Below are 20,701 nucleotides of genomic sequence, written 5' to 3'. Positions count from 1 at the left end.
CTGAAGGAAGCACTGTTAAAATGACAGTTATTCTAGGACAGTTGCTTTGCTTGCCCTGTATTACATTTTCTGTCTGAAATATATTTTCCTTTGGAACATTCAATAAGGGCAATCAATTAAGGCACAGAATAAAATAATCAAGTGTAGGCTTGGCACAACAAAGGTGCCAAACCTCACAACATATAGTGTGGCCAAAAAGTAATGAGGGCCTGTGTTCTGGATCACCCGTAATGGTAAAGATACAGTGAATCGAGTAATACTTTTCTTTAGTTGTAGTGAGATTGCATCATCTAAGAACATGCTTTAGCATTATGTCTGTAAGGAGAGGGGCTGAAGCCAGAAAAAAAGTTGGTTTGTATAGTGGTGCAGTAGGGAGACGTTACCGTGTGCCAAACAAAGATGTAAGTACATGGTTCAAAACTGAAAGCAAAGCACAACAGAGGGGGGTTGTTTAGGGTGCTCATCTAAACTGCACATGAAGGAGTAGGTGTGTATCAGTACTGTTATACATTAGTGAAGAGGTGACTTAAAGACATTTTCTGCAGGGAGATAGATCCTGAGAAAAGGGGTGTCGTCTTGTAGTGAGATTCATTAGACAGAGCACTGTCCAGCTGCCTATGCTTTTTATTATTACTCTTAAGAAATGATGCAAAACAAGTGCTGCAGCTGCAAATGTGCATAGGTACTAATTCATTGTACTGATTAAAATGTCTTAACCTTCAATTTTAAATCTTCTTAGAGTGAGGACAGTTAAGTCAAAGATTACAATAAAGGGAATGGATTACAGTGAACAGTAAAATATGTATGTCAACTGCTTCAAAATAGAAACAGGGAGAGACACTGATCAAGAATAGGTACACGTGAAATTAGTTCACATGAAGTTAGTAGAACACACATTGTCACATGGAGCCCTAGTAACTTTATAATGTTAAAGTTGGTATTTTAAATAAAACAAAATCAATGAGCTTAATTTTGAGCATACGTTCATTTTGTATTCTTTTGCTACAAATATATTACAGTGATAAATAAGTCATTTCTTTACATCAGGAATAACATACAGTATCTACTTAGACAAATATACTGATATAAAAGGTATTCAGTACAAATTAATAAATAAGATGGAAAACTGTCAGTGTAGGTTGTTACCTGCTACACTGTCTAAATATCAAAGCCATATGACAAGACATTACAAATATATTTCATGGAAATATTAAGATAATTTTTGTTGTGTAACTTTGACATTAACAGTTCATAGTGAAACCCATTTATTGCTGGCAACAGTAACAAAATAGTAATTTCATGGAGTCTCTTTTTTTTTATGTTCTGTGAATCTGGGACAATGAAAGTCAAACAAGACAGTCTTTCAAGAATGAAAAATAAACAGTCAATTTTTCTTGTACATAAAGCACATTTTACATTACTGTTTTGGAACATGTTAAAAGATTAAATTTAGCACACAGCTAATAAAACATAGAATGTATCAAATCTGGAATGCTATTTCAGAATGCAGTAGTACAAGCATACTCTTACATCTCAGAAGATTACAGAAATGGGAGCTTTATCACTGAGAGTGATATTTAGCCCTTTTGTGATATTTAAATGCATGTTCTGGTAAAGTGTAATTTTTCCACTCCCTTCTGTTGTAAATATACATCACTATCATTTAATACTTAGTTGTTAACATAATGCTGATGCCTCACTTACATACTAACAGTCCTTATTTTATTTTTAGTAATATTTTCTACATTTTACTGTAAAGACTTAGCACTTAATGTCTTACAGCAGGGCTGTTTAAAAGGGAGAGTGCTTCATATGTGAAATAGTTTACACCCTAAACTGAAAAATAGTTCAAACAAATGAATATTAGTTTAAAATTGCTAACATTTTCAAAATTGCAAACTTTTTAAATAATGAAACAAATTTTGAATATCCACACAGTTTCAAATAAGTTAGCACATGTCATTGTGGTAACATTATGTTCAAAGACAATATGTTGTCATCACGTCAAGCTGTAACACTGCTGTGTGAATATGCAATTAAAAGACTAGAAGAAATTAAAAATTTCTGTATCCTACAGTGACATAACTAAATTTCACAAGTATAAAATATATCCCAATAAGTTCAGAGGAAGTCCATCATCTCCCTCAAATACAGCTAGTGCTTCAATGCTTCTCAAATCACAAGTCTTGACAGTATAATAAGTAAGTCACACATACTATTGTTTTTTGGGTATGTACAGGCTTTGGAAAACCATTAAAAATTGATGCTTTGTTACACTTTAATATACAGTTTCAATTTAACATTTACTCTCATAATACACTTATATAAAAGACAGTGCAAAGTATAAAAATGCCCTTTTTAATTAGAGCACACGATATAAAAACTGCCAACTATTTCACTATATGCCTGAAATAAATCATTAGTTACTCAACAGCTTTCTTCCACAAAAGCCACACAATATGTGGATCTGTAGAAATTTGGTCACCGTCTGCACATTGTAAATCTGATCATTTACCCTGTAATGTATGTTTGTAACTATAGTCAAATTTTAGGGATACTATTTAGCACACTTCAACCTGACCAGCGCACAGCACACATGGAGTATTTAGTGGCATCTGCAGAGAAATGAAAATCTGGTTTAGTCTAATTAGCATCAACACACATTCTTATGGAACATATGGTAATGGCAGTGTTCATTTGATATCCATAGTGAAAATTTACTGTCATTACTTTGTGTACAAATATATTTTTGCATGATTCTACTGCTCCATTAAGTGAATAGTTATATGTGAAACATGCTTCACAATTTCAGTAAATGTCAGTGGTTTGTGCTACATGGAATTGAGATCTGTATCCAATGAATGAATGGTCTACAACCTCTATTCATTACATCAAGAATTATAAACACACATATCCCTACTTTATGCGAGGGCATTTCTTCCAAATACAACTTTATAGCCTGGGTTGACCACTTGCAAATACTGACAAATAAAACATATATTCCTATTCACATTTTAAAAATGTGTGTGTGAATGACAATGTTGTATTTTTTTATTTGTGCTGGTAATTTTTTTTTCCAACCAAAATTTCCAGGTAGTTTAATTTACTACAATTTCTCAGATACCATGAAGTGTGTCATTGGATGGTTATGCATTTTATTCCTACATTCCAAAACGCTAGAGAAGGAAAAAAATATCTTCTGCCAATAGTAGTAGTAGTATTTGTTAATCTAATTACATATTCCCAGACATTTTATCCAGGAAAGTCATGTGCATCCCTCAGATCATTGTGACAGATACAATTTATCTGATATAAAAGTTCTTACATTTGGTGTATACTTCACAATACAAATAATTTGAATATGCTAATCAGCCAAGTAGCAATATTGCATAAACACATAAATACCTTTGCTTAAGAATCATTAAGTTAATATTAAGGGAAATTTATATCCCCCAGTACACCAGATTAAAATAGTTGGTGACTAGTATTCCCATTTGGTTGCATTCTCGTAGTCTGATTCCCCAAGACGAAATGCTCCATTTTTGCCAGCAACAAGGTATTCACCACTAGTGCTTTTTATACAAACATGTGTTGGATCACGGAGTTCAATGAAGAAACCTTCTGGTGCATCTGAATCAGCAGTTACAGATTCACCATCTACATGCCAGTATTTTCCATTCTGACCTGAAACACAAGTTCATCAAATGTTACTTATTGTTTTATTGGGTCTGGAATGGCATATTTGTCATTGCCTTCCTACTGGAAAAAAATCAATACTAAATAATTTACACAATCATATTCCTCAGTGAAGGTGTGATCCAATGAATACAGTCATATTGCATGTTTTGTATTCTAGAGAATGATTACCTTTAAAGAAAACAACACCCTTTTCGCTTCGTTCAACCAGTATAGTCTCATATGAAGCTTTGTTGCATTCTAGTTTTGGAGATGAGTTGCTCTTGTAGCCAACAAAACCTTGCTCACATTTCAAGACAAGTATCGGCCTGTAAGAAAAACCAAAATTAATTCTAACTCTTATCACAGAAGGCACAGATTTTCTTTGTGGTGAGTTTGCCAACTTATGTGGCAGCTCATGGTACCACTGCAGAAACCAGAGCAACTAGTATCTGTTGTCAGGAGGATATATATTTGGTTAATTCACACATAAAGCATCAAATATTTCCCATTTATAGTTTCCAAGACATAAAAATACTTTATTTAGAAAAACTGTTCTACCAGAATTAGCACACAACAGATTTTCACTTTACTGTTCTGAGGAGAAATATGAAATGGACAGTTGCAAGTAAGAGTAATGACACTGCAGTAATTGTAAAGATATTTAATGTTCAGCCGAGGTTCACTGGTATGCAGATATATTACAGTTTTTACTTCACTGCCCCTAAGTGCAGCAGTATTAGACAAAGTGTCTTCAGAGCACCCCAAATCTTTTCCTAGAAAATGCAGTGGGTGTCCAACAGTTTTCTGTCAATACATCAACCAAACCCACATTACCATGGAAAGTAGGCTCTCGAATACCACCTCCTTAGTTAATATCATACTACTACTACTACTACTACTACTACTACTAGATAAAGTGAGGATTAATTTACTTTAAATACAGTACTTCTCCAAAGCTTTACCAAGCAGTCACTGGCTAAAATTCTGTGTGGCTTTTCAGAACATTTTGTGCTTCTAACACATCTGGAGCACAATTATGGAACACATACTGTATTGTTAATACTGAATAAATTACGGCAACAACTCTTCAATACATGATACTTGGAAGCTCTCTTCCAGTACTCATGAACACACACAGAGTAGCTCTGTTGACAGTATTACATTCTTTATTTCTTCAATTGCGCATTAGACATCCAAAGTGTGTCCATTTTTAAATTGTTGTTTTGTACAGTCCTTGAGTTTTAATTAAAGAATCCAAAATGACTTATGAACAAAGAAAAACTTGTAGTGACTACAGATCAGAAATATGTGCTGTAATGTGACTGGATTCTGGGGTAGCAGCAAAAACTGTTGCTTTGGAGTTCGGAATAGGGAAAAGTACTGCTGGAGACTGGAAGAAAAATCAGATGGAAACTGAAAGCTGCTATGCTTCCCAAGCTAGTGAAAGTAGAATTAAAGAAAGGCAACGTTGAAAGGCAAGCATACAGAAGTTGAGGAACTTTTATTTTTCTGGCATGAACATTTAAGAGGAAAAGGCTTGCCTATAACTGTGCCAATATTGAAGCAAAATGTATTGCAGTTTCAATGGGGAATAGAAGATTCAGAATTTACTGCCAGTGATGGATGGTTGGATTGGTGGAGAAATTATTTAGTTTTCACCAGATTACCATTAGCAGAGAGGCTTTATCTGCTGACACACTGTGGCATTGTTTAAAGACACTCTTTTGAAGTTAATTGATGACAAAGGAATTTCTGGTGAACAGTTCTACAATTGCGATGAGAGTGGCTTAAATTGGAAGGTGCTTCCTACAAAGAACGCTCGCTTCAAAAAAGGAAGCTGCAGCACCCAGATACAAGAAAAGTAAGGTACAAGTTACCATATTGGCTTCCGATAATGCAACCACAAGCTTATGCTTACAGTATTAGGGAAATCACAGAAACCAAGAGCTTTCAAAAACCTGAAAAATCAGGAATCATTCCACAAACTTACATTCATCAAAAGCATAGATGAATTCAGAAATCTTTAAAACCTGACTCGAAAATGAATTCATACCAGCTGTAGATAAATATCAGAAAGACCTCCACAACCTCCTATTGACTAACTCAAAGATGGAGATACCAAAGCATTATTTTTACCACCAAATGTGACTGCTCTTTGTCAGCAGTTGACCAGGGCATCCTTGAAATGCTAAAGTAGTAGTATTAGTGCCATCTTTTCAGTTCACTGGTATCAGCAATTGACAATAATGAAGACTGTGTAACCACTCTGAAGAGGATTGACTTGCTAGATGTCGTAATGTGGTTAGCCGAAGTTTGGGAATAGATTCTGAACCACTTATAGGGTCTTCAAAAATTTTTTTATTCCATGGAAGTGGACATTTTAATATTGGAACTGAAATGATGATCTCTGCACCAGCATCCTCACTGCCCAGTAAATTTTTGAGGAGCAAGACGAGGACGACACAGAATAGATGGCAAATGTTGAAGTTGGTGACCTAAGTGGCAACAATATTATGGAAATGGTGACGCAGGGGAAGTAACCAAGAGGAGAAGACAAACTTAGATACAGGATAATTCTCGTCTCACATTTGAAAATGTTCAAGAATATTGACACAGCTGATGTCCTCTGTTGGTGTAAGCGAATGGATACTGCAGCGTGGAAGAGGGCTAAAGGAGGGCAGGAGTTATCTATCAAAGACTTTTTTAAAACCTCAAACCTGTGTTCCCTGCCAGGTATTGTCCATTTCCATGTGTGCCAAAAAAAAATGAAGGGTAATGTCATGCTGTTGCAGCCTATCTTGGGGCTTCATTTCATGCACATTCTGAATCTTGTAGGGACACCAGTGTAAAATGCACAACTGTTGACTAGGGGAGAGAGAATTCCTGTGACACAGTTCAAGTGCTGGCTGCAGAATCTGAGGCATGTACTGCACCATCAGCTATAGCTACAGCAACAACTGCCATGGGAATGGGCCACCTTCCTCTCCCTGATGCACTACCTAATTCCAAATTGCTCTGTAATTCTGTGATCAGTTCTCTTATCCTCCTTACACAGAAAACTGAACTGTGCTCTTAATGATATGGAAGACCAATTGCTGTGCAAAGGATTTATGATAAATATTAGCTAGGAAAATAGCTAATTCCAAATTGTATTCAATATCAGTTTCAATGAGGATTCTGCCTGGGGCTACTTATTTATTCACTTTGAGTAGTGCACCTGGCAATGAGGGCAACACTATGTCATGTTGACTGCAGTGACAGACAGAGGAAACTACTCAGTCAGAATGGAAAATTGTGCATTATTCCTTTTTGTGAAGATGGTATACATATGAGTAAGCAACAAAGGCATTTTTAGATGACTGAAAACACTGAAGAAATAAGTTATCGATTTAAAACAATTTGTTCATGTGCATACATTAATTCTAAACGGATTATTTCATTCTTGCTACTTCAAGCCTTGTTCTGTTGTGTGCATAGAGTTCTATTTATTGAGCGTATTAGACTCAACTGACCATGTTGTTCACTCCAACAACACTAAGTTGCTAATGTGCCAATATCAAATCACATTCGCTTCAGTTTACCTTGTTGGGCTGTACACACTGTAGAATAATAATCATAACAACAAACGTACTGCCACACACCTTTGTTAATACAATGCTGCATTTGTGCAGAAAGAAAAAGGTCATGATTATGCTAATTAATCTATTTACACAAGTAATAATTTTAATTGCACTATTAACACAGTTACTGTAATGTAAGCTGAGAATTTGAGCTTACCTGTTTATAAGGTAAAAGAAATATTTAGCAGTGTCATCAACAGCATCACTGTTGGCATAGAGGTGCCCCGAACGCTTTGTTGTAATGAATTTACCATTATTAGCTCTGAAACCAACTGATCCATCTCCTTGCCATACTAAATCAAAAAGCGCATTAGAGGACCTGAAATGAGGAAGGACAAAGCACATATTATACCTTGTTTCTCATACAGATCATAATATAAATTGACCTAAACATGTTTAGTCCTTTCACGTATCATAAAAGCTGTTGTTAATGTAACTTCTGGAGTACCCCATTTGATCATATATGTTATCTGAACATCAGAGCACATATGTACATTTATTATTGAAAGTAGTTACAACTATGAAACAGTTTGTCATGTTTGATGCTGCTCAATAATGGAAAACAAGTCATTTTATTATTATCATTATTACTTAGGAGATTTGTATCAAAAGGAAAATCGATTCAAGAAAACTATAAAAAGTACGAGACAGAATTGCTGGCCAACACTTATCTTCAGCAAGCAAAATAGTTATTACTGACACACACAAAAGAAAACTTTCCACACTTTCAAAACTCATTTTCCTTCATACTCAAAGTGGCTGGAACCTGTCTCATTGTAAGTTCTGAGTGACCTGGCTTTCCTATTTCACCTTCCCCAACTTATACCTTTCTCTCCTTGAGGAAGAACTAATAGTTCTGAATGTTAGGACGGTGTTGTGTACATCTATTGCCAGTAATAAATATTTTCCATCCTGAAAGTGATACTGGCCGACATTTCTGTCTACCAATTACTTCAGACAGTCCACTTCAATGACAGGTTCTGTGATCTGAAAACTAGCAACAAATGAGATTATCAAAAACATTAAAGTTCAATCTTTGCTTGTCATTTTACAACTCTAGAGCAGTAACTCAGTGTCAAATGCCGAAGTATGTCTTTTCTCCTCTCTTGCACTTGTATATCATCTAATTTTGTGTGTTATATGTGAATTTCAGTACTTCATAGATAGTTCATTATTGCAATTAGTATGAAGGTACTTCGACATTTTGAAAAAATAATTTAGCTATGAAAAGGTCAGTGATGAGAAAATTGTCATACTCTCAAAGCCAAATGTACTTGTCCTCGTAAGACATGATTAAGCAAACATATCTCACATCTCTTTACAAGTTTTCTCAATGTATCTCTGAATCCTTGGAAGTACTGTACTGAATCTTGTTAGTGATTTGCTGTCCACACTGGATGTTCTAAACATCCAGCATTCATTTTATTCTTTCCAGTTTGATGATGATCTTTATATTTTCATCAGTACCTCTATTACAGAAAGTGGGCTCCTTAGGAAGCATATTGAGTAAACAAATTTTTTTTCCTACTATGGTTCTAAAATTTGTGTGTTTAATGTATAATTACACACTTATTACCTTTCAAGAGTTATGTAGTGCAAAATAAGAAAGGTTAAGTGTAATTACACTCTGCCTTTCTTCAAGTGCAGCGTTTTGCTACTTTGAAATATTTCTTTTAACCAAAAAAAAACCTAAATATTGCATTAGGGTATCTTTTAAGAATTTAAAAGATAAGGAAAGCCAATATGACATTCAAACAACTATATCAGATGTCTTCTAAAGTGTGGATGATAATTCTAATAGCTTCTTCGAAAATATGATCATTCATCCTCAAAAATATCCCTATGTTGTGACAGAGTCCTTTCTCCATTCCTCCAGCAGTGTTTCTGTTTAATAGAGAGAGAGAGAGAGAGAGAGAGAGAGAGAGTAGCAGAACTGATGGCAGGTTATGAGTTGTGCCTAGATAGCTCAGTTGGTATGATTATTTCTTCTGAATGACAAAATTTTGGATCTGAGTTGTGATGACACACAGTTTTAATCTGTTAGAAAAGGTTAAAACAACACAAATTCTTCAGCAGAGTGGAAAATTCATTCTATAAAGAGTGGTAATTGTGTCTACTTCAGTTCAAATGCCCCTTTGCCCTATCACAGCCCACCCAACTACATGGGAGCTGATTCACAAAAAAGCATAAGGCAGAAGAAGTGAGGAAGTTACAGTTGTTTGTGTAAAGGAATATATGACAGAACAGTGATTTATTTCAGAAATTTAACTTTCCACCATTAGGTAAAGAATGAATAATCTCTTAAAATTTTTTCACTTTATGAATGAAGCATTTAACTTCACTTCACTTGCTCCCATCTACGTTGTTGTTGTTGTCCTCAGTCAAGAGACTGGTTTCATGCAACTCTCCATGCTACTCTATCCTGTGCAAGCTGCTTCATCTGCGAGTAACTACGGCAACCTACATTCTTCTGAATCTGCTTAGTGTATTCATCTCTCGGTCTTCCTCTACGATTTTTACCATCCATGCTTCCCTCCAGTACTAACTTGGTGATCCCTTGATGCCTCAGAACGTGTCCTACCAACCCATCCCTTCTTTTAGTCAGGTTGTGCCACAATTTCCTCTTCTCCCCAATTCTATTCAGTGCTTCCGCATTAGTTACATGATCTACCCATCTAATCTTCAGCATTTTTTTGTGGCACCACATTTCGAAAGCTTCACTTCTCTTCTTGTCTAAACTATGGTATTTATCATCCATGTTTCGCTTCCATACATGGCTAAACTTCATACAAATACTTACAGAAACAACTTCCTGACACTATACTTGACAATAACAAATTCCTCTTGTTCAGAAACACTTTCCTTGCCATAGCCAGTCTACATTTTATATCCTCTCTACTTCAACCATCATCAGTTATTTTGCTGCTCAGATAGCAAAACTCATCTACTACTTAAGTGTCATTTCCTAACCTAATTCCCTCAGCATTATCTGATTTAATTCAACTACATTCCATTCTCCTTGTCTTGCTTTTGTTGATGTTCATCTTATATCCTCCTTTCAAGACACTGCCCATTTCATCCAGTTCCTTTGCTGTTTCAGACAGACTTGAAGAAGGTGTGTTTCCGAAGACACTGAAACTTGCTTTAGTTAAACCTTTATATAAAAAAGGGGAAAGAAAACAACCACAGAACTACAGACCAGTTGCCTTAACGTCAGTGTTTGGTAAATTAATTGAAAAAATAATGCTAGAAATCCTAATTGAGCACTATAATTTGAGTAACTTAATAGGAGATTTCCAACACGGCTTTAGAAGTGGTCGGAGCACCATATCTGCAGCAGTACAGTTTGTACACTGTCTGATGGAGAAAATAAATGAGGGATACGAAACGGCAGGAGTGTTTTTAGATCTTTCCAAAGCGTTTGACAGAGTCCATCATGGCGCTCTTTTAAGTAAACTTGCTTATAATGGTGTCAGTGGGAAACTGTTGCTTTTAATAGAATCTTACCTTAAAGATAGACAACACTGCACAGAAGTTGTGTATGATAATGGAGAGGTAATTGCAAAAAGAAGATCAAAGATAAGGAACACAAATTTTGGTGTGCCACAAGGCTCTATCTTGGGCCCCTTCTTGTTTATTTGCTACGTGAATGATTTCCCAAAAGTATTAGACACCAGTCATCGTATTACTATGTATGCTGATAACACCTCTGGGGTTTGCTGGGCACGTAGTAATGATGACCTAAATTCAGTGGTACAGAATGTTGTTGAAAAAGCCCAAACACATTTTGATAAAAAAAACCTGAGGGTCAATATTAACAAAACTAATTTAATTTATTTTAAGACAAGTAGTTCAAATAAAAATACTGTTCTAAATGAGGACATTCAGGAAAATACCTGTTCAGAATGTAAATTTCTGGGGATATATATAGATGACAGACTTTCATGGAATCAGCAAATAGATCATGTCTGTGGTAAAATAACATCTAGTCTGTATTTACTAAGGAGATTAGTTCAATATTTAGATATCGAAGCAATAAAAATAGCGTATTTTGGGTTGGTGTATCCCCATCTATCTTATGGAATTGTATTGTGGGGTGGGTGTAGCCAATACAATATAAAAAGGGTATTTGTATTGCAGAAAAGAGTAATAAGAACTATGGCAAAAGTAAGACCCAGAACTTCATATAAAAACCTGTTTATTAAGTTTAATATTATGACTATCTATGCAGTATATATGTTTCAATCAATATTATTAGTGAAAAAAGACAAAAAAGTGACAAACAGGAATATGGAAATCCATGATTACAATACAAGACAAAAATCAGACTTTCATATGGTGAGCAGACGATTGAATCTAACAACAAATACCCCATTCATTAAGGGAGCAATATTTTATAATTCTCTGCCAAACAACCTGAAACAGCTTTCTGGTAGAATTTTTAAAAACGAGTTAAAAAAATGGCTTGTATTGAAGTGCCCATACAGTATGGTGCTGACATGATTTGACCTCAGGGATGCTATATTAAATATACTTCAATGATATTTTACTTAGTAGCATGTAATCTATTTATATTGTGTATCAATAATCTGAATGTAATTATTATAACATTGCCCATGCATGTTAAATACATGTTTCGAGCTGTAAGATAAATAAATCATCAGCAGACCTCAAAGTTTTTATTTCTTCTCCATGGATTTTAATTCCTACTCCAAATTTTTCTTTTGTTTTCTTTACTGCTTGGTCAATGTACATACTGTCTCACTCCCTTCTCAACCATTGCTTCCCTTTAATGCCCCTCGACTGCCATCTGGTTTCTGTAGAAGTTGTAAATAGCCTTTTGCTCCCTGTATTTTACCTCTGCCACCTTCAGGATTTGAAAGAGAGTATTCCAGTCTACATCTACATCTACATTTATACTCCGCAAGCCACCCAACGGTGTGTGGCAGAGGGCATTTTATGTGCCACTGTCATTACCTCCCTTTCCTGTTTCAGTTGCGTATGGTTCGCGGGAAGAACGACTGCCGGAAAGCCTCCGTATGTGCTCAAATCTCTCTAATTTTACATTCGTGATCTCCTTGGGAGGTATAAGTAGGGGGAAGCAAAGCTTTCTCTCAGTCTAAAAATGCTAGAGATGTACATTTGCCATTCCTTAGTCTATCTTCTAAGATAAGGGTTTATATTCTAAAATAAGGGTTAGTATTGCCTCATATGTTCCAGCACTTCTACGGAATCCAAACTGATCTTCCCTGAGATTAGCTTCTACCAGTTTTTCCATTTGTCTGTAAGGAATTGGTGTTAGAAATTTGTAGCCAGGACTTATTAAACTGAAAGTTCAGTAATTTCACACCTATTGACACCTGCTTCCTTTTTGACTGGAATTATTATATTCTTCTTGAAGTCTGAGGGTATTTCACCTGTCTCTTACATCTTGCCCACCAGATGGTAGAGTTTTGTCATGGCTGGCTCTCCCAAGGCTATAAGGTTCTAATGGAATGTTGTTTACTCCCAGGGCCTTTTTTGACTTAGGTCTTTCATGTCAAATTCTTCATGCAGTATCATATCTCCCATTTCATCTTCATTGACATCCTCTTCAATTTCCGTAATATTGCCCTTAAGTACATCACCCTTGTATAGAGCCTCTATATACTCCTTCCACATTTCTGCTTTCCGTTCTTTGCTTACGACTGGTTTTCCACCGGAACTCTTGATATTCGTACAGGTGGTTTTCTTTTCTCCAAAGATCTCTCTAATTTTCCCGTAGGCAGTATCTATCTTACCTCCTAGTGATAAATGCTTCTACATCCTTACATTTGTCCTCTAGCCATCTCTGCTTAGCTATTTTGCACTTCCTGTCAATCTCATTTTTGAAACATTTGTATTCCTTTTCGCCTGCTTCATTTATGGGATTTTTATATGTTGTTCTTTCATCAATTAAATTCAATACCTCTTCTGTTACCCAAGAATTTCTACTAGCCCTCATCTTTCTACCTACTTGATCCTCTGCTGCCTTCACTATTTCATCTCTCAGAGTGGCCCATTCTTCTTCTACTGTTATTTCTTTCCCCTGTTCTTGTCAACCGTTGAAACTCGCTACAAGCTCTGGTCCTTTTAGTTTATCAAGGTCCCATCTCCTTAAATTCCTACCTTTTTGTAGTTTCTTCAGTTTTAGTCTACAGTTCATGAGCAATAAACTGTGCTCAGAGTCTACATCTGCCCCTGGAAATGTCTTACAATTTAAAACCTGGTTCCTAAATCTTTGTCTTACTGTTATATAATCTATCTTCCAGTGTTCCACCCCTCTTCCATGTATACAACCTTCTTTTATGATTCTTGAACCAAGTGTTAGCTATGATTAATTTATGCTCTGCACAAAATTCTACAAGGCGGCTTCCTCTTTCATTCCTTAATATCGAATTCCAGTCCCCCATGTCCATTAAATTTTTGTCTCCCTTTAACTATCTGAATAGTTTCTTTTATCACACCATACATATATTCAATCTCTTCATCATCTGTGGAGCTAGATGACATATAGACTTGTACTACTGTGGTAGGCGTGGGCTTCATGTCTATCTTGGCTACAATAATGCATTCACTATGCTGTTCATAGTAACTTATCTGCGCTCCTATTTTTTTATTCCTTATTAAACCTACTCCTACATTACCCCTATTTGACTTTTTACTTATAACCCTGTATGCACCTGACCAGAAGTCTTGTTCCCCTACCGCCGAACTTCACTAATTCCCACTATATCTACCTTTAACCTACCCATTTCCCTTTTTAAATTTTCCAACCTACCTGCCCAATTAAGGGAGCTGACATTCCATGCTCCAATTCGTAGAATCCCAGTTTTCTTCCTCCTGATAATGACATCCTCCTGAGCAGTCCCCACCCGGAGATCTGAATGGAGGACTATTTTACCTCTGGAATATTTTACCCACGAGGACACCATCATCATTTATCCATACAGTAAAGATGCATTCCCTTGGGAAAAATTATGGCTGTAGTTTCCCCCCGTTTTCAGCAGTTTGCAGTACCAGCACAGCAAGGCTAGGTCCATGTCTGCTGGTTCCCATCAATAGCACTGTGAATGTAAGTGTGACTAAGGTGGTGTAACTATACATGTCTTCTACATATGTTTTTCCACAGATTGATGTAATTTTTGATAAAGCTATACAGGAAATAGAAAATGTTAATAACATCACAATACATTTATGTACTTACTTTTTGTCACTGCTTGCCTGAATACCACCACCAGTCTCCAAAGTCCAGTAACGATCTTGCATGGTGCGAATGTACCAGCGTTTGGTGGCAGCATCATATTCCAGCTGGAAAGTCTCGTGGTCTGAGATTTCATCTTGGTTGGCTGTTACATCTACACCTGTGGGTATAAGAAAAGAAAAATGTAAATGAATAACTTTTTCTTATATAATTGTCTTGAAATGTTACAAAGGTATCTGAAGTGACATCCAATTTTAATTAATGGTGGAGGAAGGCATTTACTTGTAGGAAGTTAACTACAAGGGTTGGAACTTAAATAGTGGCAACTATTTATTCACATCCGTTACAAAAGAGTTACATGTTTTCCCCTCTTACTGTCCTTCAAAGTAGTCACCAGTATTGTGTAGAACCTGCCGCCAACAATGGAAGGTGTAGTATACCATTAGCAGAGCCTGTTCTGTTGATGGAGCAAATGGAGTGGTCTAAAATTATGGTGATTTTCGTGTACGACTGTGATGGTGTTATCCTAATGCATTACATTCCTCCATGGCAGACCGTCAATGCACAGTATTACTGTTCGTTTTTGGAGCATCACCTGTGACCAGCTTTGCAAAAGAAGCGGCAACACTTTCTGCGCAACCCAACCATCATTTTGCACGACAATGTGCGGGCGCATACAGCGCAAGCTGTGGCTGCTCTGTTCGGTCCATGGGGCTGGGAAGTACTGTACCATCCAACATACTGCCCGGACTTAAGTCCTTGTGACTGATTTGATTCCAAAGCTGAAGGAACCACTTCGTGGCATTCACTTCAGAACTATTCCAGAGATTCGACAGGCAGTAGACCGCTCCATTCGCACCATCAACAGAACAGGCCCTGCTAACGGTATACTAGATCTTCCACATCACTGGCAACGAGTTCTACAGAATGCTGGTGACTACTTTGAAGGACAGTAACTCTTTTGTATCGGTTGTGAATAAATAGTTGCCACTATTTAAGTTCCAACCCTCATACATTTATCATTTCAGAACAATGTTGATAGAACAGTATTGATGTAGTGCACACAAAAGCAAATTAAGAGAACAATAATACATCTCGAACCTTTTTTTGTTTCTTGAGCAATATGTGCAACCTATTAAGCTGACGTGGGTTTGTCTGGTGGTTATCTAAGTTGCATCAGTGGTTCTCATTGTGAGATTGTTGCCTCCTGGTGGGGTGTTACACTTCTTGAAGAGAGAATGCAGCAGCTGGGCAGAGGGGTGGTTGTAACATAAAGGAGGCAGCAATGGTGAGTGTTCTGTGCCCACTTTTATTTCATTGTTCTTTTAGTTACTAACACAGAAAATTACCTGAATTTAGTTTCTGAAATATTGGTACTATACTTCATGACACTAAAACCAATACTACTGACTAAAATGTTATTTCTATTACCAGTTGGTTAACGGAATTCCCTTGTCAGATCTTTGCCTGTATCTTGAGTCTGAGGTTGTCCACTTCATGCAGACTTACTGTATCCAAGATAGAAAACTTTCTGGCAATACTGTGACTTGTGGAAGTCATTATTTCAACAGCTTTTAAATACCTTTTTATCTTGTTTTCAAGTTCTTCTGGTATAATTCTTAACTGACTCTGTAACGACGACTTCTTCGGCAGCAGTGAAGCACCAGTATACACATTGCTTAAACTGTGTGTATATTACGGTACCTGTGCTTGGTGGAGCAATATGAAATGAGACGTTTTGAAAGCACATTTTCTTAAAACGGTCGAGGAAACGAAAGGACAATAATTTTCATATGAATATCTGAAATTCCATTCACCCCATCCTACAAATCGACAATTAACATTTGTGAAAAGAAATTTTCAAATTAATCTACGAGCTTCCTGGACCAAGTGATGATCCCGAAAAATTTCACTCTGACAAAGTGAGTACATCTGTTTTATTTTTCCAAGCTTTAAAAACAAAGACTGAGAAACGCAGTTGTTTGAAAATTCTACTGTCACTGACAAAGGCCTCCTAGCTTCCTATAAAATGTATCTATAATAGCAAAAACTGAGAACTTCTCTACTACTGGGGAAACATTTGTATTACTCACGATCAAAGAAAGTGGCAGTACTATGCTGGAGTCAGATGCATGTGCCATAATTAAATCAGTCCCATCAAGTAATGACTCATAATCAATGAGATGGTTTTTTATGTGGAAGTAAAGGTCTGCACTGTGTTTCAGGACACAGAATTTGTTAAACATATTAATGAATCAATAGCTATAGACAATGAAGCATTGTTGCTAGTTCAAAGCATTCATTAATGAAATCTGCCACCAAAACCTACACGAGTAACGCATTGACACCACCTCCCCCCCTTTTTTCCAACTAAAAACAAAAGAACACACACATTTCTTTAGCAAATGTACTTGCATGTGTAACTGAGGCACCTACAACCATGGTTGGCCTACATCACAGACTTTTAACCTGTTTAAAATCCACTATACCTGACTATTTCAATCCATCTTTTTCATACCACTTTCCCCATTTTTCTTCAGTCTATTGTACTGTATTGTATTGTATTGAAACGTCAAGAAATTGCACACAAGGCCAGAGAAATGCTTGCAAAAACAGGCTTAAGAGGCTTTTTACTCAAAAACATGGGGGCCGTTAGCCGCTTCTCTCGCCGATCGGTTCCCGTCTCCAGGTGTGCTCTGGCATTTCCTCCACGTGCGCTTCAGTAGTTAATACGCACGACCTTCTTATCACAGATGATACTTCTGAGTAGTCTCAGCTTGGCGCCGCGCGCTACGGGGAACAGTTATACGGCTTCGCTCATTTCTAGTAGGATTATCTTCCATTGGGAAAGTATACCTAACAGCGAACACTGTTAAAGTCGATACACGTTGGGCAGAGCGGCAGGCGATGTCATCGTCAAATGGTGATGTGATCGCACAAGACGAAACGTCATTTCGAATAGCTCAGTACTCGACGCGTTAAAGTGAATGATGAGATACCATGCGTGACACGAAAATTCGGAAGAAAAACCAATGACCAAGTTTATCTACGGTCGAAGGAAACTTCATAACTTATGTTCTTGACAAATTTTGCACTATAAACTGCTTCGAAATGAAAAAAATAGAAAAAAATTTAGTCTAAACTTTTTAAAATATCGATATTTATGTGCTAGGAAAAATGTATGCAAACGAACAAATTTAGGTCTCTCTCTCTACCTTATCCATTGTGAGTTTTTTCTGAGTACCAAATTACAACAGAAACAATTATACACCGTGCCTTCAACACAGCTTACTATTTCATTGTTAAAAAAGATTATTTAATTAATACTGCTTCATAAATTGATATTCTTCTTTATCCATTTCAGACCCTCTGGTTACAACTGTAAACATTAACTTTTATTGTGTCTTAGCTGCATATTTTCCCAATTGAAACCTTAGATACACGTTTTTGAATGTTCAACCTTTTCATCACGCGCAAGTGATGCCAATTGTTGGGCATAATGAAAATAGCAAGTCAATGCAGCAGTGCGCAGCAGCTCGTGTCCCTCAGAATACACTGAGAACAGAGCCCATCTGATTTTTATACATGTTTCAAATTTAATTTAAATTTCTGTTCGTAAAAATGTTTAATATGGTTTCTGTACTAACTGAATAATATTTGGAGATGAAAAAAAAAAAACATAAACACTCAGAGAAGGTAGACGTTTAATCATCAAAGTAGATGGAACACAAATTGTCATTCAGTTTTATTTTACAGATTCAAAACAAACATGGAAATATGATAAGACACCTCACATTTTCAACATATATGAAGACACCTGAAATACACACGAGGGTTGACTGAAAAGTAATGCCTCCACCTTCGCAACTCTTCAACAGTTGGCAGCATTGGTATGCGGCAGGTACTGGCTTGTTCCGTAGCCTCTTCTCTACAGCTACATTGAATTGTTGTGTTGTTACAGTGGGTAGTATGGAACCCCGCGCAGACGATCGGTCAATGCCAGGAACTCCTCTCGCGTTACGAGAATGAAGGTGACGCCTTTCTCCATTCAGTTGTGACAGGAGACGAAACGTATGTACACCGGAGACTCGCCCCAGAAAAATAAATAAGACGCAGCCCTCAGCTGGAAAAATCATGTTGGTTTCCTTGATAGTGGGACAAAAATAAATTCAGAGCGTTACATCACAACGCTGCGAACTCTGAAACGACGGCTAACAAGGGTCCGAAAGGGAAATGTTTTCCTGCAGTATGACAATGCCAAACCACACAGTTCACGTGCCACCATAGCAGAACTTCAGAGACTGAATCTCACCACCGTACGGCATCCTCCATACAGTCCCGATTTAGCACTGTCTGACTTCCATCTGTTCCCGATAATGAAAGACGATATGCGGGGACATCACTATGCTTCTGATGAAGAAATTGAGAGAACTGTGGGATTGTGGTTGCAGAAACGGTGTCGACTTCTTCCGTGACAGCTTCAGAAAACTTGTTCATCGTTGGCAAAAGTGTATCCGATTGGCTGGTGATTATATGGAAAAGTGAATATTGGTAATTAAAGATCACATTCTAAGGATTATTTCTGCATTTGTTTTATTAAAATATTCCCATTCAAACCCAATTAACGAAGGTGGAGACATTGCTTTTCATTCAACCCTCGTAGTTGGTTCGCTATATTCCACTGTATAACTGAATATTGTTTTACATGGTAATTACTGAATTATCATTTTACGATTTGTTACAATAGAGAATATTTCGAATTAGTTATTTAGTCCATCAAATGAAGCCAAGTGTACATAGTTAGTTTTGAAACGGTGCACATTTTTGTATAAATCTTTTATCTCAAATCATTAAAAAGCACCTAAGAGCATTACCAAATAAAGAAAAATTTTCCGTCCTCCAGAAGGTCACGGAGGCCTGTTGTAAAACGTAGTCATCTTCCTTTTCGGGTATCTGGTCTCTCTTGTGAAGGAACAGTCTCGGAAAAATACCCTAATCATCATGGAACATTTATGATATGCCATAAAAGGACGAAATCTGCTGTTGTAACATAAGTGAAGGGGAAGAGCATTTGTGGATAACTGGTACAGTTTTAATTCATTACAGAATTGTGATATACTTCTAGACTTTATTTCCAGAGATTCCGCTAAACCTCTGTTTTAGCCAAAAAATAGTAATTGTAGAGTCGTTTGACAAGACTAATGTTCTAAACAAAAATTTAGTTTTGCTACTGTTTGACAATGGAAGACGCTCTTCATTACGTCTATGCACTCTTCGTATATGTTAATGCACACCGAATCTTCGTGTGCTATCCAGCACTGTTAACGCAACTTCAGAACTGTTCGTCTCTTGTCCATGCGTTGAAGTTACCAGCCACATCCGCCAAAGCGACGCAACAGAGAATTTAATTTTCGACGTTTTCATCATCATTCATGAAAGTGGCAAGGTTGGACTCATCAAAGGTTGGGAATTTGTCCGGGCGCTGATAACACCGCAGTTGAGAGCTCCCACAAACCAATTATCATCATCAATTTTCGACGCTTGAAAAATTGCTAAATTTTGATGCTATACTGGATCACGAAAAGCGAGAGAACATAACAGTTCCTGGCTATTGGAATTTTCAGGCCAGGCATGTTGCAATGTGTTCGTGCAAACTGACAGCAAGGTGTCATTTGAATATCTTCCTCTTCCTGATCAGTATCAACATTTTACAAAAATAGAAAATTTAAACTAGTGGTATTTCAAAGAATGGGAGTCCTTTAGTTGCAGGTCGTCTTTGTTTAAATAATCCGTGGCTTCCCCTGTCTTACTATAGTGGCTTCATGACAACAATGACACAGAAGACTTGTTCCTCCAATATATGATTTGATTCGTAATTCACTTTCTTTGTGACGTAAGATCCAACACGATATTTTTTTAAAAAAAATAAACATTAAAGTCAGTTGCGATGTTTTGTCTTTTATACGTTCTCTCCCTTCGAGAATTATTCTTAGACGTACACATATGACCAAGTATCTTGAGCTACGTGCTATCTACGAGCAACTATTGACCATATTGGGCTGGAGCCGCTGCGCACAGCTAGAGAATGCTGTCGCGGCTGCAGTCTCCATTGTTCCTTCTCACATAGAGGCCATTGTGTGCAACCTGGAAACACGTCGTGATGTCACCGGAAATAGCCCCG

At 36.9% G+C, this 20,701-nt stretch overlaps 1 protein-coding gene across 1 annotated transcript in view; it reads right to left on the bottom strand.

The window, feature by feature from the left end:
- Positions 1–961: 961 nt before the first annotated feature.
- Positions 962–20,701, bottom strand: part of LOC126457989 (protein singed) — a 338,656-nt gene continuing 318,916 nt past the window's right edge. The window contains exons 5-8 of the mRNA XM_050094755.1: positions 14,524–14,680; positions 7,456–7,617; positions 3,868–4,004; positions 962–3,684 (exon numbers count right to left, since the gene is read on the bottom strand). Of these exons, the coding sequence (XP_049950712.1) occupies positions 3,482–3,684; positions 3,868–4,004; positions 7,456–7,617; positions 14,524–14,680 (659 nt within the window). The 3' untranslated portion in view covers positions 962–3,481. The remainder of the gene's footprint in view (positions 3,685–3,867; positions 4,005–7,455; positions 7,618–14,523; positions 14,681–20,701) is intronic.

Source organism: Schistocerca serialis, chromosome 2 (assembly GCF_023864345.2).
Source record: "Schistocerca serialis cubense isolate TAMUIC-IGC-003099 chromosome 2, iqSchSeri2.2, whole genome shotgun sequence".
Lineage (NCBI taxonomy): Eukaryota > Metazoa > Arthropoda > Insecta > Orthoptera > Acrididae > Schistocerca > Schistocerca serialis.
The sequence above is the reverse complement of the archived record's forward strand: the minus strand, read 5'-3'. Positions and strand labels throughout refer to the sequence as shown.